Source organism: Lemur catta, chromosome 15 (assembly GCF_020740605.2).
Source record: "Lemur catta isolate mLemCat1 chromosome 15, mLemCat1.pri, whole genome shotgun sequence".
NCBI classification, from domain to species: Eukaryota; Metazoa; Chordata; class Mammalia; order Primates; family Lemuridae; genus Lemur; species Lemur catta.
In genome coordinates this window covers 52,650,249-52,675,807 of record NC_059142.1, presented here as the reverse complement: position 1 = coordinate 52,675,807, position 25,559 = coordinate 52,650,249, and the positions used below count along the sequence as shown (strand labels likewise).

The 25,559-nt window shown below is 39.1% G+C and overlaps 1 protein-coding gene and 1 pseudogene across 5 annotated transcripts; one reads left to right on the top strand and one right to left on the bottom strand.

The window, feature by feature from the left end:
• Positions 1–43: 43 nt before the first annotated feature.
• ACOX1 (acyl-CoA oxidase 1) lies at positions 44–25,189 on the top strand. Of its 4 annotated transcripts, none has more exons than XM_045569966.1 (14): positions 44–269; positions 541–700; positions 12,893–13,053; positions 14,968–15,075; positions 16,564–16,683; positions 16,830–16,945; positions 17,350–17,519; positions 18,955–19,117; positions 19,531–19,721; positions 21,381–21,560; positions 21,666–21,771; positions 21,902–22,045; positions 22,179–22,385; positions 23,202–25,189. In XM_045569966.1, exons 1-14 carry the CDS (start codon positions 161–163, stop codon positions 23,250–23,252), a joined length of 1,986 nt encoding a protein of 661 aa, XP_045425922.1. In that variant the 5' UTR covers positions 44–160; the 3' UTR covers positions 23,253–25,189. The 4 variants fall into 4 exon arrangements, with proteins under 4 accessions (XP_045425922.1, XP_045425923.1, XP_045425921.1 ...); XM_045569965.1 differs by lacking the exon at positions 12,893–13,053 and adding an exon at positions 6,085–6,245 and having other exon boundaries at positions 71–269; XM_045569967.1 differs by lacking the exons at positions 12,893–13,053; positions 14,968–15,075 and adding an exon at positions 6,085–6,245 and having other exon boundaries at positions 57–269.
• Positions 19,822–21,185, bottom strand: LOC123650817 (annotated as a pseudogene). Its single transcript, XR_006739495.1, has one exon. The product of XR_006739495.1 is annotated as a heterogeneous nuclear ribonucleoprotein A1-like (transcript).
• Positions 25,190–25,559: the final 370 nt, after the last annotated feature.

The following is a 25,559-nucleotide window of genomic DNA, read 5'->3' as shown; positions in this document are numbered from 1 at the left end:
GGGCCGGGGCGGTCCCGGGCGGTCCGTGGCGGGCGGGGGCGGGGGCGGGGACTCGCGCCTCCTAGGGTGTTCTTAGAGTCAGGCCCGCGCGAGAGGTGCGGACACGGGTCGTCGTTGTTGCCGCCTACGTCGCTGTCTATCGCTGCCGCCGGCGGTCACCATGAACCCAGACCTGCGCAGGGAGCGGGACTCCGCCAGTTTCAATCCCGAGCTGCTTACACACATCCTGGATGGCAGCCCCGAAAACACCCGGCGCCGCCGGGAAATCGGTGAGGGCGGCGGGCGAGGCCTCTTTCCCCTAGCAAGGCTTGAGACTCCGTCAATGAGTCGGGGGGCGCTGTGGGGCTTAGGCCGCAGGCTCTCGCTCAGCCTTAAGTGAGCCGGGACCCTCATTTCGAGGGGCACCCTGTGGGCTGGGAGGGGAGGATATCGCCCTTTGCGAGATGTGTCTGCGACTCTGAAACTCGCTGTGATTCTGGGAGGGTGTAACAGAGACCTGAATGTCTGTCTTCCTCTTGATGTCCTTCAACTCCCTTCCAGAGAACCTGATTCTGAACGACCCAGACTTCCAACATGAGGACTTGAACTTCCTCTCTCGCAGCCAGCGTTACGAGGTGGCAGTTCGGAAGAGTGCCAACATGGTGAAGAAGATGAGGGAGTTTGGCATCGCAGACCCTGATGAAATCATGTGGTTTAAAAAGTAGGTATGCCTCAGCAGCGAACAACTGCTGTAAGCCCAGACTTTAAAGCTGCGGGCTGTAATGGCCTTTTGTCTTCGTGCTTGGCGTTTGAAGACTTAAAACTAGTATATTTCCATGGCACTTTAAGGTTATATGTGTGAAGAATAATGTGATTACTTTTGTATCCAAGCCTTTAAATGGGATGACATATTTGTAGAATGATGATAGTGAATGGAGGCGCTGGAGTTTCATTCTCAAAAATTCAGTCTCAAGGATGTTATAAAAACATTTTTTTTCTTCCTGTGCATCTCAGTTTTGAGTGATTTATATACAAAAATGACTTTGCTCTTTATAAGGAGACCTGCTAAATTTCTGAATTTGGAAGGATTTTTTTTCAGTTGCAAGACCAAACATTTAAATATATTGGAGGACCAGCAGATTATATCGTATGATAGGGTGGATCTCAAGTTTAAAATAATGGAAAATACGGGAATGGATGAAGGACATCATTCAGGCCTCAGAATGAATATAAAGTATTCTGAGAATCCAGTATTTTTGAATTGGTGACAATGTTTAAGTGGCTGTTTTTATGAGAGAGCCCTCATAAAAACTCCCTTGGTCCTAGTGTTGAAGAGAGTGTGTCCTTTTTTTCAGACCATTCATTTTTGTTGTGGTTTTGTTTTTTTTTTTTTTGTTTTTTTTTTTTTTTCAATTAGAAAGAAAAATACGGACCAGGCAAAGTGGCTCATGCCTGTAATCCTAGCACTCTGGGAGGCTGAGGTGGGTGGATCGTTTGAGCTCAGGAGTTCAAGACCAGCCTGAGCAAGAGCGAGACCCCCGTTTCTCCTAAAAAATTAGGAAGAAATTAGCTGGACAACTAAAAATATATAGAAAAAATTAGCCGGGCATGGTGGCGCATGCCTGTAGTCCTAGCTACTCGGGAGGCTGAGGCAGAAGGATTGCTTGAGCCCAGGAGTTTGAGGTTGCTGTGAGCTAACCTGATGCCACGGCACACTAGCCAGGGTGACAGAGTGGGACTCTGCCTCAAAAAAAAAAAAGTAAGTACGGACTTTCTTGCCTTGATCTGAAAAAAACAAACTCTTATTGCATGATCTTACTAAAAGATTATTTTGGCCTATAGCATCTCATATACTTCTCATTTATTCCTGGGCATTTCTTCTTTTAGGGTTCCACATTTTAGAGGAACTCTAATAAGTATTAAATTATATGAATGGTGTATAGTCAAGAACCAAGATAAATGGAACATGTTACAAGTTCTGCGTTTCTGGTAGTGGTCACTGCCTTTAGTGCATTTGGTATCTATTTTCAGCTTGTCTTGGTTATTATTGTGAAGATAAAATGGTTTATTCTGGGCCTTAAGATTCCAGAAAACTCCATTCAATTTTAGTTATAAAAATATTTATTTATTTTTTGTAGGTCAAATCAGAGTACTCACCAACTTCCAAATACTCTTTTTGGCTTTTAAATTTTGTAACTCATGGCTGTGGAGATACTGAGGGTAGAATAACTCCTAGAAGATTGTTACTGAATGACCTGAGTTGGATTTGTAAACTTTTAAAAATTAGTTAAGATTTCATTCTTCTTTAAAATGACAAGAAAGAAAAAGGTTTTGTTTGTGTGGTTTGGTTTTAGGTGGGTGGTACAGTGCATTTCAGAATTGATGTAGAAGATTTCATAATCTGAGACCTGTTCCTAATGTGTAAAGTCACAGTGAAATAGAACAAAGTCCTTTATGTCAGTTAAAGATCCATGGACACCAGCCAGTTGTTTCTGTGTCATTTTTCCTGTGAAGTATTAAAGTACAAACTTTAACACACCCTTTCACACTCTTTCAATGTCCCTAGGATATACAAGGCAATCAAGTTAAAGAAGAGTATTATAAATTAATCTTGGCAATTATTGTGTGCCATTATGCAATCTCATGGATTATAACTCACACCAGTGTTTTGTGTACCACTGAGAGATAATGCTGCCAGTTAACTGTGTTAATTGTGATTGTGCACTGGATTTCTTAAATGCTAAAATGAGAGAGGAGAATGCTAGAATTGATGAAATACAGTAATAGTTCTGAGGATTTGGGGCATTTACTGCTCTCTTCCATTTCTCTTATCACAAAATAAAACTTATGAGAATATTTTGGAGTTGATTGAATATTAGTAAAATACTTTGAATTTCTCAATTTAAACAGTAAAAGAATTGTTCTCCAATCCATGAGAAAATGAGATCATGCTTTTTGAGGAACATTAAAGTTATTTTCCTGATCTTTCCTGTAATTTTGTCATAACTATATTATGCTACAGTAAGAAAACCGTAAAATCTTTTTTTTTTGAGATTGAGACAAGAGTCTCGCTCTGTTCCCCAGGCTAGAGTGCCGTGGCACAGCAACTCAAACTCCCGGGCTTAAGCAATCCTTCTGCCTCAGCCTCTTGAGTAGCTGGGACTACAAGCATGTACCACCATGCCCGGCTAATTTTTTTTCTATATATATTTTTAGTTGTCCAGATCATTTCTTTCTGTTTTTAGTAGAGACGGGGTCTCGCTCTTGCTCAGGCTGGTCTCAAACTCCTGACCTGAAGCAATCCTCCCGCCTCGGCCTCCCAGAGTGCTAGGATTACAGGCGTGAGCCACTGCGCCTGGGCTGTAAAATGTTCTTAAAAGTAATTTAAAATTCTAATGAGGATCAGTCATGGTTTTTTGTTATCCTCCTTAGGTTTTTAAAGCTGGGTTCCCTGAAAAACATCTTTAAAAGGGATTAAGCCAAACTTAAAAACAAGCACTCAGATTTTGTTCTTGAGTTGATTTTCATTGACCTGAAAAAAAACACTTCAATATTTTTATTAAAAATATAAATATTTAGGCTGGGCATGGTAGCTCACACCTGTAATCCTAGCACTCTGGGAGGCCGAAGTAGGAGGATCGCTTACATGCAGAGATTCGAAATCAGCCTGAGCAAGAGCAAGACCCCGTCTCTACTAAAAATAGAAAAACTAGCCAGGCATCATGGCGTGCATTTTTAGTCCCAGCTACTAGGGAGGCTGAGGCAGGAGGATCTCTTGAGCCATGGAGTTTGAGATTGCAGTGAGCTATGATGATGCCACTGCACTCTACCCTGGGACTACAGAGGGAGACTCTGTCTTAAAAAAATATATATATAAATATAAATATTTGATAGTCTTTATTTTGTGTCACATTTTCACCGTAGGTTTCCTAGATTTAATTATTTGTATTTTAATATCATTTTATAAGTCTGAAAGTACTTTATGAAATTACTCAGCCTTCTCAGTTCCCTTATGGGAAGGTGTCTTATACGTCTACCATTTTTAGCACCTAAATTACTGCTTTTATTTCTCAAAAATTCTTGTATGTTTATTTCCTCTTTATATATACTTAACAAAAGGAGATAGAAAATGTCTATTTGTTGGTTTTAATAAGACATGACTGTAGGGAATGCTGTGTTACTCTTGCTTTTGAGAGAATGGTTTATACATTTATTTCTTTATCTCATCAGGCTGTTGGTGCCCACTTACTTCAGGGAGATGTGGTGCATTTTGCAACGAGTGTAACTTGTATACGAGAGGAATAAGCTGCCGCTTACCTAAGTTCCTTGGAAACTGACTCACCTGCTCTGTTCATACTTCTGCTTTCTCTTAATTCCCCCAAATCCTAGAATCTCAGGGCTAAAAGGCATTCTAGATGTAGGCTAGTCAGTTATCTCTTGGATGTTTGGACGAGTCTGTCCTCAGCATCCCTGAAAAGGTTTCCTACCGTGAACCTGTGCCTGACAACTATTGGCACCGAGAAAACATTTTTTACTGATACTAATGAGAGCAGCTTCTGTTGATTTTTACACAGAACATAGGGCACAGATGTCATTCCCTCTGGTGGAAACTGTCATGATTAATTAATTTTGGTTAGTTAGAAATAGTCATATCTAAGAGCATCCACTGAGAGAGTTTTTTGTTTTCAAGTGGATTGTGATTTGTGTTAGAAAAGAAAATGGGATAATTTATGTAGTATTTATTTAGGAAGTAGGAAAATAAGACGGTATATTGTATTTACTATCCTTTCTTTTAAGGTAGTGGGATGGTTTCAGGCCACCCTCCCCACCCTCACCCAGAAGCAGAATGGCAGCCCCTTCTTTCCTTTAATTCATGCTCTGCTCATTCATTGTACAGGCCTAGATAACCTGGTGGGGACACTGCTTCTTAGTCATCCCTTAAGAAGTCATGAAGGTCAGTTAGATGAGATGTATTTTGTACAACTGACCCTGTAAAACCTATGACACAGCATAGCTAAGGCTGACTAGTGTGTGTAATTTGCATTTTCACCATTTCATGGATTCTATTTCATGAAAAGGTAGTTGAAGACTGAATTAATTTCATTGTGATATAGAATTCCCATAATCTGGAGTAATGTTTATTAACCATCAGGGATAAATTTTTAATATACTTGTGTTACCTATTTACCCATCTGTAAATGCTGAAGACCGTTAGAGACCTATGATTCTCCCCTGGACATGTATTTACTTTCTGGATGTTTCCTTAGATTATCTAGGGAAAGATAGTTTAAATTATTCTTCCTTAGGAGCTTTTGTTAACAGCTCTACAAATAAGTGTTCTGTGGAGTTCCTTTTGATCTTCAAAACAAATAGAAGCTAAAAATAAAGCAAAAACAGGCCGGTCGCGGTGGCTGACGCCTGTAATCCTAGCCCTCTGGGAGGCCGAGGAGGGTGGATTGCTCGAGGTCAGGAGTTCGAGACCAGCCTGAGCGAGACCCCATCTCTACTAAAAATAGAAATAAAAATTATCTGGACAACTAAAAATATATATAGAAAAAATTAGCCGGGCATGGTGGCGCATGCCTGTAGTCCCAGCTACTCGGGAGGCTGAGGCAGTAGGATCGTTTAAGCCCACGAGTTTGAGGTTGCTGTGAGCTAGGCTGACGCCACAGCACTCACTCTAGCCAAGCAACAAAGTGAGACTCTGTCTCAAAAAAAATAAAATAAAATAAAGCAAAACCAGCAATAATAAAACATTCACTCTGAAAAAATCCAGCCAATTAAACCAGCAGATAAATATCAACAAAATCAAAAACAAAAGAGGTTTTTTTAGGCTAAAACTTGAGTAGAATTTGCTTCCTGGAATAAGTGTAGACTTTCAAAAGGAATTCTGGCCCTATAATGATTAGAGGAAGAAGAGATACCACCAGTTTCTGCTATTGGCTTTCTAGGTTGTAAAATAATAAATTTTATATTTAATTTCATAAGAAAGGTGTTTAAATTTTCCTAACCTTTATCCTGAGAGCCAAAGCTGCTTGTCAAGGATGGGTGGTAGAATGCAGTTTGCAGAATAAGGCTGAGATCCTTTTCTTTTCTCTCCTGTAGACTACATTTGGTCAATTTTGTGGAACCTGTGGGCCTCAATTACTCCATGTTTATTCCCACCTTGCTGAATCAGGGCACCACTGCTCAGCAAGAGAAATGGCTGCTTTCATCCCAAGGACTCCAGATAATTGGCACCTACGCCCAGACGGAAGTGGGCCACGGTTAGTCCACATTTGATGGTCCCTGGGTAACCCACCTCAGGACTTCAATTAACAGTGACTCCTGACATTTGATTTTTTTTTTCTGCTGCTACATATTTGGGATTTTATTTTTAAAATTGTTGTATCAAAATTCAGCTGCTTGTTTTCTCCTGGATCATTTCCCTGTAAGCTGGTCCAAAGCTCTGGCCTGTAAACAGCATTACATATTTACATATTATTTCTCAAAGCATTTTATCATTGCTGCATATACTCCCTTTTAATGGGTGCTGAACAGTTTGGAAAGTTAGGGTTTAAAGTGTAGCAAAGCACCCGTTATGTTGCTCTAACTATTAAAGACTGGGCAGTTCTTCAGAGGGTTAATGCCTCAGCAGTATCTGGAAGATGCCTCTCTGCTTTAACAAAGTTAAAGGTGTGGATATTAATGGAGGCAGAGGGTGATGGCAGCTACATGTCTTGCTCTTTCATTGCCTACTAGCAGGGTTATAAGGCAGTTTGGGAAAGTCTATAATTCTGTTCATCTAACTTCAGCAGTCTTTTTATACATTTATTTTTGTATGTGCCCGGGGGCTCTTTGTATTGCCAGTAATTCTTGATTAAATTGTTCCTTAAATGCCTGACTTCTTTTAAAAAGTTTTGCTTCTGGTGTTAATGTGAAATAGGTTTGTTTTCATAGACAAGGCCATTGGTGGGTTTGAGTATTTTGAATTTCAGCTGCCCAGCCTCGTATCTAATTATCAAAATGGGAGGAGTAAAAGGGAAAGAGTAAGGGCTGTAAGTACCAGGGAAACTTCATTTTGTGTTCAATTTGCTGCTTTTTGATTTGTGAATTGGATTAAGGAAAATGGTTTTTCTCATAATCTCCATGGGGACTGCAGGTTCTGGTAATGGTCTGATAGTACAAACACCTCACGAAACACCCAAGATTTTAGCCTCTGGAAGGGCAATGCTGAAATTACAAGCCTGAAGAGAGGTTTCCTAAGGGAAGAAAGATAACATTCTTCATGTCATCTCTCATCTTCGTCTCTTGAATGTATATTTATGTGTGTGTGTTTTATAATTTTGAAGTAGCTTTGTGGTACAGAACCCTTTTTTTTGCTTTAGTACTCATTGTAGAATTTATTTGACTTAATAAGTCATGCTGTTCACAGGAGGCATAAGATTAAGATGAGAAATACTCTGAGGCTGATTGGTCTGTTTTGTATATCTCTTGTTGGTCTGATGCCTCTGTCTCTATAAAAGTACATCACAAATATATATTTGCCCTAAATTTTAAAAGGAAAGAGGAAGAAATGACATCTTGAATTTTACTAGTTTGAGGAAAACAGAAATTGGGCTAAAATCCCTTGTTGCTTTACATGAATTTGCATTTATTAGAGTTTTCTTTCCCTTAATGCTTCTAGTTTTGGATATTTTGTTATATTTGAACCAACCTTGTCTTATAGTTTAGTTTGTAGTTATAGTTTACTTTAGAGAACAATGTTGTAAGATTAGGTCTTGCTTCTTGTTGGAGTTTGGTTAATTCATTTTGGTGTTCTTTGTTGACTTTTTTTTTCCCATGGAAGCCAGGCAGTTTGTTGGTTAATTTGCATCATATGGCAGTATTGCCTTTCTAAAAAATTTTTATTATGATAAGCCAGTCAAATTGGGGGTTGTATAGGGTTGTATACCAACTTTAGTGACACTAATGTTAGTAAGGTTTGATAACCCACTACTGTCGGATCAGCCAGACAGTATTGCCTTATGTAGAATACATAGAAAGTCCTTCAACATCAAGGAGATTAGCAGTAAAGCAACTTGTACAGAATGAGATCTGATTATTTAAATTCTGAGACTTTGGAAAATTGATTGATGAAAATGATTGTCTAAAGTATTCTCACAGAATTAGCTGTAACTTTGAGTTTGGGATTCCTTCACCTCTAGGTAGCTGCTGAGACGTGAGACTCAGTGTTGCTCAGGCTTATTCTAGGTTCCTATCCTGTGCAGAAAGGCTTGCTTACCAGTTTTATCTCTTCCCTCTAGAGTGTGTCTTTCCTTCTCTAAAGACACCTGAAGAAATTCCAACACACTCTGCTCTGGTTCTGTGGGCCTTAATCAAAGGCAGAGGCCTGAGCCTCGGAGGGTTCCTCTCTATGGGGTTCTGGGGTTGAAGGAACAGCCCCGTGGAATCTGGTCCAGCATTATCATCCTGACCACGTTTCTTTAGGTCACAAAGCAGGTAGTATGTTTGCTTTTCACAGCTGTTTGATCATTTCATGATCTGGCCACTTCATAGGGATTCTTTTTGCCTTGTTTTCTGTTATTTAGGAATATAGAGCTTGTATAATACATAGTCATTGTCCTTGAAGATGATACGGTATTATTGTAATTCCCATCATTAATACTTAAATATGCGAAGTGGGAGGATTACTTGAGCTCAGGAGTTCAAGACCAGCCGAAGCAAGAGAGAGACCCCATCTCTACTAAAAATAGAAAATTAGCCGGGTGTGGTGGCACATGCCTGTAGTCCCAGCTATTCGAGAGGCTGAGACAGGAGGATGGCTTGAGCCCAGGTGTTTGAGGTTGCTGTGAGCTATGATGACACCACTGCACTCTAGCCTGGGGCAACAGAGTGAGACTGTCTAAAAACAAACAAACACTTAAGAGCACCTTTCTTTCTTTGAAACTGGAAAGACAGACTGTAAACTTGACTTGTAAGTCATCAGTTTGTCTTTCCCTCATCTTCACCGCCCTCTTTCCCCATACTACATAGTGTCTTGTTCTTTTTTCCCCCAAGCTATTCTCTTCCGTTAGACTTCTCATGAAACTTGCTCCCCTGGGGACTTGGACTTTCCCAATCTCCCACTATCATGAAAAAAATATATAAACTTCTTTATGAAAACTATATTCCTTGGGATTATGCCTTTGAAATATCTTTCTCAGAAATGAATTACTGCATTGAAGGGAATGAGCATTTTATAGTTTTTGCTGCATAGTTTGAGACTTTTCTTGAAACACAACCAGTTTGCAATAAGCTTCACAGCTTCCCTTTCTGTATCTTCATAGTCTCATCAACATGGCCACCTTATTTTTGCTACTTAAATATATATCTAAGAATTAAAGTTTTAATTTTCCATTGCTAGTGAGCCTGGATGTTATTACATATTTTGATTTACTGTTTACATTTCCTATATATAAAATAAGTCTTTTTCCCTTTGAGTACTGGTTAAATAGAATCTGCATATCAACCTTATGTGATAACGTTATCTGTCTAATATTTTTACCATTACTTTCTGCTTTGTTAAGTGTTTTGGCCTGTGTGTTGAACTCATCCTTCTCTGAATAGGTATAAATTTTCTCCCTCCCGTAACTTGGATAATTATCTTCCAATATTTTTGTTTGTTTTATGTTTAATGCTTTGACTTGTGTATGATACAGAGTGGGAATGAATCCCATATGGTTTCCTAGATTTCTAATGTTCATTAACTAGTGGCTCTTTTCCAATTGTATTCTTTCTGGTTTGTTTTATAGTAGTTTAAATTTATTTCTGAAACCTTAAATGTATTACATTGATATATTTGTTTCTTTCTTTGTTTTTCTTCGAATGTTGTAAGTTTTGGGCTCATTGTTGCTTTGTAAGATACTTTTAAATCTGAAAGGATAAGCCCACTATTATATTTGAAGATATGCATATTTTGCCTGCTTATTCTTCTAGATGAATTCTGATCTCCATGTGTCAAGTTCTAAAAAAAATACTCTACAGGAGTTTTAAATCAATGTCACATTAAAGCCTTCTATTTTCTTGGGAAGTGTTACCTTTATTTAGTACTGTCAGCCAGAATTTAGCTGTTTGTTTCCTATTATTCACACCTTCTTTTATTCATTCTATTTGGTATTTATGTTTTTTCTTAAATCTTTAATAGCCTGAGCTAAGTTATTTAACAAATATAAGATATTTTATTACTTTTCGTAAACTTTCTCTTTGCTGGGGTTTCCACTTGAATGATCCTAATGGATAAGAATGCAGTTAATTCTTTTCTCTTGTAGCTGCAGCTATTCTCAAGTCATTTATTATTGCTGATATTTTGTTGTCATTGTTGAGTTCCTAGGATTATAATCATGCTGTCTACAGAGATGCATTTTTATTTCTTCCTTTTTCATATATTATTAATCTAATTGTTTCTCCTCAGTATTTGATCGCCAGCCTTTCTAGCCTGTATCATTTGGAAGGAGAGACTGGCAAGGCCTTTTGATGTTATAGTTTTAAAAGAACTGACTCTGGTGCTTCACCAAGTATAATATATTGTTGGTGCTTTATAATTTTATGATAAGTTATCTAAAAATAATATCTTTATCACACATAACCAACTTTTTACAACAAATGCTAGGGTTAAGTCAAAAAACTATCCGGGTCGCTTTCCCTTTGTAACATTTCTCAATTTCATCCACTTCTGAATAATCCTTATCTTAGTTACAAGAGACATTTTTTCCCTGAAAACATTCTTCAGTCTCAGTACAGTCTCTGATTATAGTATTTTTATGCCCTGCCCTACTGGGTGGTATTTTGTGGCATTTGTCATTGCTCCCTGAGGTACCACACAGACACAAACCTTCCATGATGTCATGGGTGCTTCCTCGTGGCCTTCCCTTTCACCAGGGATTGCTCTGATTTCTAATCAAGCAAAACAGCCTTCCATGAAAGCACTAAAAATGGCCGACCCCGGGTTTCAGTCCAACTTAGAGTTTTCTCTTTTCAGGTCCTAGGCATACATTGATTTTTCTTCCTAGACACTAGTCTTTTAAATGCTAGGGACAGTTGACATTCCTATTTGTGATTGAAAGGCACTTTGGCCAGGCGCGGTGGCTCACACCTGTAATCCTAGCACTCTGGGAGGCCGAGGCGGGAGGACTGCTTGAGCTCAGGAGTTCGAGACCAGCCTGAGCAATAGTGAGACCCGGTCTCTACTAAAAATAGAAAGAAATTAGCCAAACAACTAAAAAAAATAGAAAAAATTAGCCAGGCATAGTGGTGCGTGCCTGTAGTCCCAGCTACCCGGGAGGCTGAGGCAGGAGGATCACTTGAGCCCAGGAGTTTGAGGTTGCTGTGAGCTAGGCTGACACCACGGCACTCTAGCCCAGGCAAGAGAGTGAGACTCTATCTCAAAAAAAGAAAAAAGAAAGGCACTCTCATTCCATGAAATGTGTTTTGGTTGGGATTTCCTTTATTTTTTTAAAAAAACTTTATTTTGAAATGATTGTAGAGTCATAGGAAGTTGTAAAAATAGTACCCCAGTTTCCACCAGTTGTAACATCTTGCAGGATGTCCACTTTTGATGCTTCCTTGGACAGCTCTGGCTTTTTTGGCATATCTTTTTAGTGTCCTCATCAGAGTCCTTAGCCCATGCTGCACTTGTACCATCATTTCCTCAACTAGGAGACAGGATTAGGTGACAAAGGTCTTGTCCTTGTTTTGCCATTATTTATTTATTTATTACCTGAACAAGGCACTTAATCCATCTCAGCCTTAATTTCTTCTCTGTAAAAGGAGAGATTCAGTCATACATTCTTTGATTTTTATGTGATTGATTAGCTGCAAGCACAGCGCCCTGAATGGAAGAAGTCATTGATCAGCCCTTGCCTGTGCCCTGGTTACTTTTCTCTTTACCTTATATGGAGCAAACTGTTTGAGAAATTTAAAAACTGAAGCATTGTTTAGGCTCATTTGTAAGATAACTAATTATAGTAAGAGCAAATAGAGTTGATTGATTTGGAACTGGAAGTTAAAAAAAAATACTAATAATATGGAAAAATAAAAAAGTATATAGAAGTATTTCCTATCCTTAGAAATAAATCCACACAGAAGTTTAAGGCATGTGCAGACTTTAAACAGAAAAGAGTGACCCCAAAAAGAGGATTTAAAATAACTAAAGCCAATGTATTCATTATCATATTAGTGATAATTTCTATATAATTGTAATGGAGAGCTTGTTATGCATGAGTCTGTAACTCATAATTCTTATGGTCTTACCTAGAAATTGCATTTTTTAAATTTCTGAAATAAATCATTGAGATGAAGAGCACTGCAAATTTTTGTATTATTTCAGTAGAGCATAGCTGAATATTTGACCTGAATCTGAATAAAATGATTAGAGTTATATAAGAAATGTGGACCTATGCTGGATGTTTTGTGGACAAAACAAGATATCCCTAGCCTAGAAGCATTATTGAAATGGCATCTAGGAAAAGCTTTAGTCTGGGGGATCATATTCTCACTTTGAGAGAACTGCTGTGTTCTCATGTCTAACCTTGTCAGAGGAAATCCTTGTACCCCTTTAATTCTCCATTCTATACAACCTTTTCAAATTTATTTCCTTTGATTTAATTGCTAGGCTGGAATCCTCTGCCTTGCACACGTGGTTTTGTGCTGCTTAGGCTTTGGAATCAGTAGCCAATCTCTGCCATACTCCTTGCCAACTTAGGAAAAATGGAAATTGTCTAGAGTTAAAAGTAATACAAAAAGGGGCGGTGCTCGTATTCATGATAAAGTGCATGCAACTAATTCATACTTACAGAAAGTTTTTTTTCTCCTTCCCTTGCTCTATCTGTTTAAATTGCTGATTCTCTCACACCTGATGACTCTTCTCTCAAATGCCCATCCTTGGTATTGGAAGCTTTGTGCACCGAGGGCGGCCTGAGCCTCTGGATCTCCACTTGGGCATGTTCCTGCCTACCTTGCTTCACCAGGCAACTGAGGAGCAGCAAGAGCGCTTCTTCATGCCCGCCTGGAACTTGGAGATCATTGGCACTTATGCCCAGACAGAGATGGGTCATGGTATGGTGTGTTCAGTCTACCTTCTGGGTTGGGCGGGTCCCTTTGAGCTTAGCATGTGTAGAGTGTCCACCATGTGCTAGCAATGGCATGTCACCGCTCTGTGATCTGTTTCAGTGAGCTTTCTCTGCAGAGTCCAGGTTTTGGCTTACACATTGGTTTGATCAGTGGAAATTAAAGGTTATGTTATCGTAGTGATAAGCTCATTATTTTTTTTTTCATAGTTTCCCTTCAGAAGGTCAAGAATTGCAAATCAGGCCTTATTTACCAAGTGGTTCTTCAGTTTTACTGAAATTGTATAGAATTTGTGCATATAGTATTCTTTGTTACTATCTGATTGCCTTCACTACTGATACCTTAAGGAACTTATACAAATTCCAGAAGAAATATAAATTAATAGTATGCATCTCTTTGAATTGCTTGAGGGAAATGAGTAGCTTTTTATAACCAACATATAATGGTGGTTATAATGTGCAACATTTTGTGCCTTGAAGTTATTTGCACTTTAATTCAGTAAATGTAGTAAACTTCTGAAGGTGGCTTGGCCAGAAATTAGAAAAGTTAAGACAAGTAACACTTGTAGGCAGCTGGTTTCAAGCTCTGTATCTACTGCCTTTCGTTCATCCTATCATCCCCCACCTGCCTTTCTTCATGAGCCTGCATGGGGCTGGAGGTGACAGCTGTTCCTTTTATCACCTGTTCTGCATTGGCATCTGTGTTCACTCCATTTGCTTCTGGCTTCTCTTTCTTTGCTCAAAGGTTTCAGAAAAACTGGCTCAGTGTATATTTGCCATTTGCTCCTTATGTCTGTACAGCTGCTTTCTTTTATTTGGTGCTGAGTAGTATTTTACAGGATTTTCACAAGACTCAAAGTGGAATACTATTTGGTTCAGTTGTGCTTTTGAAAACATTTTGGCCTTATTTCTGTAAAAGCTGCTGCTTTGGTAAAAGGACTCTCGGTGCCTGGTTTCTTGATTCCCCCTCCAAGGAAGGTTGTACATCACACATAAATTGGCCATTTCTATTATTCAACTTGGAAGTTTCTAATGTTTCAGAGTTTTTTTTAAGTTTTTAATGAGGTTAGTGTTATAAAATGCAGTTTGGTAAAAGGTTCTCAGCATTTGCTTCAGTATTGCTATAGAGTGTGCCACCCAGAACATTTCTCTATAACTCTTTTCAAAGAACTTTGGCATATTTGTACTAGAATTTAAGACACAAGTCCTGTCCCTCTCCAGAAATACATGCAACTGGAAACCCTTACTTGTCACACTAAAGAACCAGCTAGGACTAAGTGAAGGCCTTGTATTAGAAAGCTATAGGGTGAACTCAAACCTTATTGGACTTCTGGTAATTTTAAAAAGTCACTTTCTAGATCTTTTCCCCCATAATAGTTATAATTTTTGAAGCTTTTATTTTCCATTTTAATGATCATTCTAAGAGAAATTCTCAATTTACAAGAACTTTAGCTGAAGTATCTTCCTATCATGTTATCTTATTCTTCTCAGTAGTACAGAATTCTAGAGTGTTGAGTTGGTATGGTAAACACAATACATGAGAGTTGAAATGGGCATACTTGCAACTTAGAGATGGGTTTAAAAGGACAGTTAACTTCCCTGTTAAATTTATATGTTATGATCTGATAAAAATATGATTCTAAGCTGCTTTTACATATTCTTTTGGTTGTTCTAAATAAATGTTAGAAATCCTCTAAATTAAATATAGAAACAGGACAGGCATGATGCTTATATTTTCAGCTTAATGGGGAACTGATAGTATAGGAAATTAAGTATTTTGATTATCAACCATTTGTATCTCATCTACAAACGTTTTGTTGTTGTTAGATTTTGTTTTTCTCTGAGACACTAGAGCTTAAAGGACTGGGCAGGAAACATTACCCTGTGTCTTATATCTCCTAAGGAACTCATCTTCGGGGCTTGGAAACCACAGCCACATATGACCCTGAAGCCCAAGAATTCATTCTCAACAGTCCTACTGTGACCTCCATTAAGTGGTGGCCTGGTGGGCGTAAGTGAATTTTTCAGCATTTATGAGACGTTTTGAAGATTTATTATGAGATTTTGTTTAGAACTTAAGAGTTTATATGAGAATATCATTTTGAAATATAGACAAAAAACTTTTAAGTTTTAAACTATTCTAAGCTATTTCACATTTTCCTGTGTTCATGTTATATATGTTTGTATATTTTACAGAGCACAGAAGTGGCAGCTATCCTTACTCTGCTTTTCATTCCCATGTATTCCCATTGTTTCCATAGTCACCATTTAAAATAACTTAGTATTCCCTGTTTGGTTAGTCATTTTCATATTATTAAACAGCATTTGAGTTGTTTCTTTTTTTGTTTTGTTTTGTTTTCTTTTGTTTTTTTGAGACAGGGTCTTGGTCTGTTGCGCAAGCTGGTCTTGAACTCCTGGCCTCAAGCGATCCTCCTGCCTTGGCTTCCCAAAGTGCTGGGATTACATGCGTGAGCCACCATGCTTGGCCCTCAAATTCCTTTTTTTTTTTCCCCCCAGACAGAGTCTTACTGTGTTGCCCGGGCTAGAGTGCCGTGGCGTCAGCCTAGCTCACAGCAACCTCAAACTGCTGGGCTCAAGCAATCCTCCTGCCTCAGCCTCCCGAGTAGCTGGGACTACAGGCATGTGCCACCATGCCCGGCTAATTTTTTCTATGTATTTTTAGTTGTCCAGCTAATTTCCTTCTATTTTTAGCAGAAACGGAGGTCTCACTCTTGCTCAGGCTGGTCTCGAACTCCTGAGCTCAAACGATCCTCCCACCTCGGCCTCCCAGAGTACTAGGATTACAGGTGTGAGCCACTGCACCTGGCCCTCAAATTCTTAATATATTAAATAAATAGCTTTATGACATTTTTATTTTATATCTTCTTCCATTCTGAGTTACTGTCTTGGGATATGTATTTCAGATGGAGTTAGTGGTTGAAGGATTTTGTTAGTCACATTATATGTTTTTAATATGTGACATTATATTTCAATGACAAACTAGCATGCAAAAAAGATAAATATTTCTGTAGCTATTGAGCATTTGAAATGTTGCTAGTTGACTGGGGAACTGAAACTTTTATTTAATTATAATTAATTTAAATATAAGCAGCCATATGTAGCTAGTCACTGCTGTTTTGGATAGCACTGCCTTAAGGGAAAACAAGAAAGTAATTTAAATTAATGTTTTTACAGTTATTTTAAAATTTTCTATATGTAAATACATGAGAAATAAGTAGAAAAGAAAGTAAAGTGGTCTTTTTTAAAATGAAAATTGCTTTGCTAAAATTCAGTAAATTTTAATAACTGACAGCTTAAGTGAAATTTTGTTCTGAAAGCTAGGTGTGATACTGTCAGCAGAAAGGCTTTCTGGACACAATTTATTGGTATGGTCTAGTGTTATATTTAACATATATATTTTCCCCCTCTTCTGTTTCTACCCTTTGAAAATATAAGAACGTTTGCTCACTTCTCTTTCCCATTCTGTTTGATGTTACAGTTGGAAAGACTTCAAATCATGCAATAGTTCTTGCCCAACTCATCACAAAGGGGAAATGCTATGGATTACATGCCTTCATTGTACCTATTCGTGAAATGGGGACCCATAAGCCTTTGCCAGGTAAGAACTGCTCATCTGATGTTGAGATGAAAATTAAACTGAACACTTCTTTCTACAAAAAGTAGAATGCACAACTGAAGGAGAAGAGGGAACACCAAAAATTTTAGAGCAGAAACATCTCGTGACTTTCCTTTCATCTGTGCTAGGTATTACTGTTGGAGACATCGGCCCCAAATTTGGTTACGATGAGATGGATAATGGCTACCTCAAGATGGACAACCATCGTATTCCCAGAGAAAACATGCTGATGAAGTATGCCCAGGTATATTTAGACAGAAAATAGAGCAGAAGCATCAGACAGGGCTTATAGTGGCTGTTGCTAACAATGGGTCTGTTCTTTTAGAAAGTACAACATATGTTTACTTCTGATGCTTCTTTTATTATGATGGTGAAATCGAAGCAGTTGGGGTGAAGAACATATCCTGGTTTGCTAAACCAGTGGTTCTCAAGCTTTAACATGTGTTACAGTCATGGGGAGGCCTAGATTGCTGGGTCCTACCCCATGGAGTTTCTGATTCAGTAGATCAGGGTGGGCACTGAGATTTAGTACTTCAGAGAAGCTGCTAGGTGATGCTGATGCTGCTATTCCAGGGATTACACTTTGAGAACCACTAAACTGCCATGAGCTTAACAGAAGGAAGCACCAATGCCATGTTCTTCTTCCAGGTGAGGCCTGATGGCACATACGTGAAACCCCTGAGCAACAAGCTGACTTACGGGACCATGGTGTTTGTCAGGTCATTTCTTGTGGGAGAAGCCGCTCGGGCTTTGTCTAAAGCATGCACCATTGCCATCCGATACAGTGCTGTGAGGCGCCAGTCTGAAATCAAGCCAGGGTAAGGGTGGGGTCTGAGATGGGCTCAGTACTGAAGACCTGGTTTTGACACCATTCATATACCAGAATTCCTTGATGTGGATAGAGAAGATGCATTGCCATGCAGAATTAGCTAGGGTGGCAGTGTACTGGGCCTGCTGCACCTTAGTATCCAGGCTTCTTATTCTTTTTTTTTCTTTTTTTGAGACGGAGTCTCACTTTGTTGCCCGGGCTAGAGCGAGTGCCGTGGCATCAGCTTAGCTCACAGCAACCTCAAACTCCTGGGCTCCAGCAATCCTACTGCCTCAGCTTCCTGAGTAGCTGGGACTACAGGCATGTACTACCATGCCCAGCTAATTTTTTCTATTTTTAATAGAGATGGGGTCTCGCTCTTGTTCAGGCTGGTCTCAAACTCCTGAGCAATCCTCCTGCCTCGGCCTTCCAGAGTGCTAGGATTACAGGCGTGAGCCACCATGCCTGGCCGCACGCTTCTTTTTCTTAAGAGAAAAGATAAGAATAACAGCCTACCTTTTTTTTTTTGAGACAGGGTCTTGTTCCGTTACCCAGGTTTTTTTGTTTTTTGTTTTTTGTTTTTTTGTAGAGACACGGTCTTGCTATGTTGCTGAGGCTGGTCTTAAACTCCCAGCCTCAAGGGATCCTCCTGCCTCAGCCTCCCGAAGTGCTGGGATTACAGATGTGAGCCACTACACCCAGCTACCTTATTAACCTTTTAAGAAAAATAGTAATAATATTGCATGAGCTCTATAAATGAAATGTTCAACACACTAAAGGCAGTTTGAAAATTCTAATTACTGTTAATAGCTATAAATTCTATCTGGTGAAAGTAGCAATAAATTTGATTCCCTTTTGTATTCATGGCCACAGTTTATTCCTCTCTGATACTCTTTTTTGCTCTTAAAGAGTAAATAAATATGTAAGAGCATACCTTCACTAATTCTTACATTTAAAAATATCGAACGCTATGCACTGGGTCTTTTCCAAGATTGTGGCCAAAATATAGTTTATTTAGCCATCTAGTATGCTAGACCTTTTCAGATTCCCTCCCTCTTATGCTTAACAGCCTTGGTTTTTCATATCGCTATGACATACAGTTTTCTTAGTCATACTGGAAAGACTATGGCAAATACAAATTGCACAGCCAGCAAATTCTGTCCACCTAAGGCAGTAAAGCAAGGTGGTTTAGAGCATGGTCTTATGGAGTCAGATAGCCTAGATTTAACTCAAGGATCTGCCACTTACTATAGCTGTGTGATCTCAGGCAGATTCTTAACCTCTCAATTTCCCCATTTATAAAATGGGGATACGAGTAGCTACCTCACAGGGTCTTTATGACCATTAAATAAGTGAATATATCAAAGTGCTTAGACTAGAACCTGACACACAGCAAGTTCTATATAAGCATTTGCTTTTTTTTTTTTTTTTTCTGTATAATTTAGTGAACCAGAACCACAGATTTTGGATTTTCAAACCCAGCAGTATAAACTCTTTCCGCTACTGGCCACTGCCTATGCCTTCCAGTTTGTAGGAGCATACATGAAGGAGACCTATCATCGGATTAATGAGGGCATTGGCCAAGGGGACCTGAGCGAACTGCCTGAGGTATGTGTTTGGTCTCATTCGCTTGTGAGCCCCTTCTGTTTCATCTTTGCCTGTGGGATAATGTCCAGAGAAAACTAAATGTTAGTATTGCCTGAAAAGAGTTATATATTCTAAGAAGTTTTTCTGATCAAGAGTGGATCAGATGTGAAGATAAGTGGTTTTTGTTTTTAAGTATTTTAAGTATTATCAGAAAAACTGTGCCATGTTGGTCATTTGTCAATCAAAGGAACATAAGTGGTGGCTTTTTTGCCAAGTAGATCAGCTCAAAAGGGTGTGGGAATGTTATTAATTCTTCAGCCCAGACAACTGTGCTTCTTCAGTTTACAGGTGTGGCAGCTGGTTTGACAGTGGCCAGTGCTGCCATAGGGGGATGCTGTTTTCACAGATGTTCTGACCTGTGCTTGTCTCCACAGCTTCATGCACTTGCAGCCGGGCTTAAGGCTTTCACCTCTTGGACCACAAACGCTGCTATTGAAGCATGTCGGATGGCTTGTGGTGGGCATGGCTATTCTCACTGCAGTGGTCTTCCAAATATTTATGTCACTTTTACCCCAACCTGCACCTTTGAGGGAGAAAACACTGTTATGATGCTACAGACGGCTAGGTGAGAATCAAATTCACAATTTCCACTACCTGTTCATAACAATGTTCCAGTCCTTTTCACAGGTTCCTCTTCCCATGTTTTTTCTTTTTTTCTTTTTAAAAAAAAAAAGACACATTTATTCAGCGTCATGATCAGACTATTACATTTAGCAATCAACAGCATGGGTGCAAAAAAAAAAAATCTACATTAAAACCCTTTGTTGGAATGCTTTACACTTTCCACAGAACAGAAACTAAAATAACCTGTTATACAATTAGTCACAAATACAGTCCTCGAGTTTTTTGCCCAACACATGAGTACTGTCTAACACATGTCTTCTTTGTAGCAGCCAGGCCCTGCCACCACTGTGCTTGGCTGAGTTCACAAATCTTGTACCCTGTAGCTTCCCTGTCACTTCTCTGGCTCTCCTCTCCTGCTAAGCTTTGTTTCCTGGGAATAATTAAAACCTTCTGCCACTGCCATAGCTACTGCTGCTACTGGAACCACCATAGCCACCTTGGTTTCGTGGTTTGGCAAAATATTGGCTTCCACCACCATAGGGACCAGAGCTTCTGCCTCCAAAATTTCCTCCCTTCATGGGTCCAAAATTTGAAGACTGATTGTTGTAATTGCCAAAATCATTGTAGCTTCCGCCACCTCCAAAATTGCTTCCATCATTACCAAATCCATTGTACCCATCCCCACTGCCACCACCATGGCTGCCACCAAAGCCACCTCGACCACTGAAGTTTCCTCCACGGCCAAAGTTGTCATTTCCACCAAAACCACCTCCTCGACTGCCACCAAAGTTTCCAGAACCACTTCGACCTCTTTGGCTGGAGGAAGCACTGGCCATCTCTTGCTTCGACAGGGCTTTCCTTACTTCACAGTTGTGGCCATTCACAGTATGGTATTTCTGAATGACAGTCTTATCCACAGAATCATGGTCATCAAAAGTTACAAAAGCAAAGCCCCTCTTCTTGCCACTGCCTCTGTCAGTCATGATTTCAATCATTTCAATTTTCCCATACTGTTCAAAATAGTCTCTTAGGTGATGTTCTTCAGTATCTTCTTTAATGCCACCAACAAAGATCTTTTTCACAGTTAAGTGGGCACCTGGTCTTTGAGAATCTTCTCTAGAGACAGCTCTCTTTGGTTCCACAACTCTTCCATCTACCTTGTGTGGCCGTGCATTCATTGCCGCATCCACCTCCTCCGCTGTGGCATATGTGACAAACCCAAAGCCCCTGGAGGGCTTGGTGTTTGGATCTCATTACCACACAGTCCGTGAGCATTCCCCATTGCTCAGAATGGCTCCTCAGACTCTCATCGGTCGTTTCAAAGCTCAACCCTCCGATGGATAGCTTCCGCAGCTGTTCGGGTTCTTTAGGAGACTCTGACTTAGACATGACGGCAGTGGGAAGAGACACTTAAACGATGCTTCCTCGGCAGCGTCCACAGGCAGAAAGGAGCAAGCTAACGAACGTATCTCCCCATGTTTTTTCTTTACCATATGTGTATTATACATATATTTTTCTCCCTGAAACACACGATTTTGCCTTCCATCCTGACTCACTCTTTATTTTATCCTTAGACTAGCAAGTATGAAACACCTGTTATATGCTTTAAAGTCATTTCAAGAGTAGAGTTACTAAAAGCATGTGTACTGGTGATTTTTAGGTTCCTGATGAAAAGTTATGACCAGGTACACTCAGGAAAGTTGGTGTGTGGCATGGTGTCCTACTTGAATGACCTGCCCAGTCAGCGCATCCAGCCACAACAAGTAGCGGTCTGGCCCACTGTGGTGGATATCAACAACCCCGACAGCCTAACTGAAGCGTATAAACTTCGTGCTGCCAGGTAAGCTCACCCGCAGAGCTAGGACGCCTGGCTGGGGGCCTGAGGGACTGGAAGGCAAGGGTGCTGTTGATCATTTCCTCAGACCTCCAGTTTTCTGTTTAACAGATTAGTAGAAATTGCTGCAAAAAACCTTCAAACTGAAGTGATTCACAGAAAAAGCAAGGAGGTAGCATGGAACCTAACTTCTGTTGACCTCGTTCAAGCAAGTGAGGTCAGTAGTAGTTCTCTTTCCCCTCTCTTCCCACTTTGGCATCCTCATTTTCTCAGTGCAGAAACTCTAGTCACTGTGTGTTGAGTCTTTTCCTAAGGTTCTCAAACTCTGGTGTTTCATTTTTATCTAGGCACATTGCCACTATGTGGTAGTTAAGCTCTTTTTAGAAAAACTCCTCAAAATTCAAGATAAATCCATTCAAGCCGTCTTAAGGAATTTATGTCTCTTGTATTCTCTATATGGAATCAGTCAGAAGGCAGGGGATTTTCTTCAGGTCAGTATTTTCTAAGTAAAAGTCTTTATTTATTTTAAACAAAAATAATTATCTGCTTTATATAATAGTTGTGTGTGTGTATATAAATATCTGTCTATGTACATACACGTTTTATTATTTTTGTTTCTTTTAGGGGAACATCATGACAGAGTCTCAAATTACCCAAGTAAACCAGCGTATAAAGGAGTTACTCACTCTGATTCGCCCTGATGCTGTTGCTTTGGTTGATGCCTTTGATTTTCAGGATGTGACCCTTGGCTCTGTGCTTGGCCGCTATGATGGGAATGTGTATGAGAACTTGTTTGAGTGGGCCAAGAAATCCCCACTGAACAAAGCAGAGGTAAAAAAAGAAAAAAAAAATCATTTTACCTTTTTAAATTTTCCACATAAATATTGAAGCTAGAAAGGGATTCACTTGTGAAAGCTTTCAAAGCACTGTGGCCACTTCTGACAATCACCTTAAGCAACAGGTTCAGAAAGGAACTGGTTGTTTCTGCAGTAGGCAAGGTTTTAATTATTAATACCTTGAATATCTGATGACTAATTGAACATTTTCAAACATGTGCCAAAAATGAGTACCATAATGTACTTCCGTGTTCCCTTTGTCTCACTTCAACAATGATCAACCCATAGCCATTTGTGTTTCAGCTCCATCCCCATCTCCTGGGAAGTATTTTGTAATAAATCCAAGACATCAGATACTTTTATCCATAATATTTCAATATGTAGTTCTGAAAGGTAAGGAAGGACTCTTTAAAAACAACCACAATACTATGCCTACACCTAAACAAATTAACAATAATTAATATCATGAAATATCCAATGTCTAGATTTCTCCAACTGGCACAATTTTTTCTTCTTTTTTCTTTTTTTTGCTAACAATTTCTTTGAATCAGGATCCAAATAAAGTACAGCTAATTTCTCAATTAAAAGTGTGCCACTGAGTACAGTAGCTCACTCCTGTTATCCCAGCACTTTGGGAGGCTGAGGCAGGAAGATGGCTTGAGCCCAGGAGTTCGAGGTTACGGTGAGCTGTGATTACACCACTGCACTCCAGCCTGGGCAACAGAGCAAGACCTTGTTCTTAAAATAAAAAGTGTGCTATTTAACCTGGCAACCTCTTTATCAGTATTTCTTCTCTCTTCCTTCCCTGCAGGTCCATGAATCTTACTATAAGCACCTGAAGCCACTGCAGTCCAAGCTCTAAAGTATCACAAGGACAGAAGTTTAATCTGCTCCAGAAAGCAGCTATATGCAACTCCCTTTATACCTGATGCACAAATCTGTGTGGAATCTTTATCAAATTCAAATAGCTATATAGCAAATGATAAATTGACCCCTTTCCTCTTTTTATAAATGAAGGGAAAAAAATGAACAGATTTCTGAGATTAAATGAAAAAACCAGATGTGTTTTAAGTGCAATTAACACTGAAAGAGATCTGTTAAGCATTCAGAAAAAGCTTAAGAAATGCAGTATGACTTGCATTTGTAATGCTGCTAATCCCAGTAGGCCATAACTTTTAATAATTAGCAGAGTTTAACTACTAAGTAGTTAATTATTTTCACATTTTAATTGCTAATCACTGGCTATATAAGTGTTTTAAAGCAAAGGTATTTTTGAAATGGGGTAGAACGCTTCAAAGTTTTCCTGCTCAGTGTTCTACCATTCCTACCATGGGGGCTGGCTAAACAACAGGAGTGAAGAAAAGGGATTCAGAGGAAAAAAACAAACCAGAAAACCTAATGTGAGTTTGCATTAGACAGAGCTTCTTTTCTAACTATTCGTAGTAGCGTTTTTTCCAACAAGCGGACTTTTTTAGCACAGGCCTACTGCAGGACCATTGTCTCGTGTAATTATGAATTAATCTTTCATTTGAAGGATCCCGAAATTGTTGCTCTAGTAGCACGACAAGTCCCTTTTTCTCCCACTACATACGACTTTTGGCAACTGCTGGGACCTCAGTGAGTGCTGTTTGATCTCCGCCCTCCTTCTGTCTCTCCCTTTCCTGGAAGAGATAGTAAAGAAAGGAGGGGGAAAAAATCACAGTTCCTTCTTAAGAAGAACAAGTGTAGGGAGAGCTCTCAGCTATGTGGTACTGCTGTAACTATAGTAACGATATTAACTAGATTTTCTGGGACAAGCCAGATTTCAAATATTCTGTCATCTTGGCATTAAAATACTTGGAGGTTACAATATTTGGCATTCGAAAAATGTCACTTTGGTCACCTACACCCAGAAATAACACAAACAAACCCTCTGACACAAACCATGTGTTCTGACTCTTGGTTCAGAAAATAATCATTGAAACTATGGCTAGAGGATAAATGAATGTTTCTCAGATTCCATTTTTCATTGAATGTCTGGCTTTGTCTTCAGTATATTTCTAGGAGCTTAATCTGAATTGCTAAATTGTCCTTTCAGTTGAAATTTAATTTATACAATCATTCTATATTTAAAGCTTAAACATGCCTCTTAATTGTTTTCTTAAAATCAATGTAAAACATCATAAGTCACTTGAATTTTTTTGGCCTGTTTACCTGTTTGTATGTGTGACATCTGCCTCATGAAACCAGTTCTAGAATCAGTCCTGAGAATATAATAAAATTCATTGGAAACAATTCCTGTCTTGGGACCTGACATAAAATCTATCTCAGGAGAAGTGGTAATATGAGATTTTTAGGTTACAGCAGAAATACTGTATGTTGACAAAGCCTTAATCTTTCCACTGGGAGAACTAATTGATAATTAACATTGAAGATTAACTCTGTGTTAATCTCATTTGAGTCTCTTGACAGTAGTTCAGATTCTGGAAAATAACAAAGTAAATTTAAATGGCTTAATATTGACCTTTTAAATGTAGAATTATTTCATAATTAGTGTTTAAATACCTTATCACAGATGAATATATCTGTGGGCAGGATCTGAGGATATTTGAAATGATACCCACCTAATTCGTCTGCATAGATCTGGGATCTATCTTGGCAGGTTTGAAGTTGTAAACACTACAGAGCCACCTTCAATGCAGCACCTTGTTTTATTTAAAACCTAAATCTGACATTTGATACTATTTTTATTAACATTGGAATGTTTTGTCTTGAACTTTACTCATTGTAATCAAAGAATAAAAGTATAGCAAAACCTCACTGATTTGTACTGTTGAGAAAGAGCATGCCACATAATTAAAAATAAGTTTAAATTAAGAAATTTGGAATACAGGTATATTAGGTTTAGGTAACACTAAGAACAAAAAGGCAGGCGTGACATCTGCCTGAACAGATAGCTATAAATGAGCTGTAATTGCTGTAGTTGCAGCAGTAGTTGTGAGTGGCTCCCGTCATTTCATGAGTCCTTGGCACTACTTGGTACATGTTTGTTGGCTGCAGTTAAAGGGGCAGCAGGACCTGGTGGTTCTCCCTACTAAGCCAAACTAACGCTAAGTTTGGGTGTGTTGGGTTCAAGGTTTTGGCAGCCATTTTTACAAGAAGTACAAATACAAATTTTAACCTAGTTCTC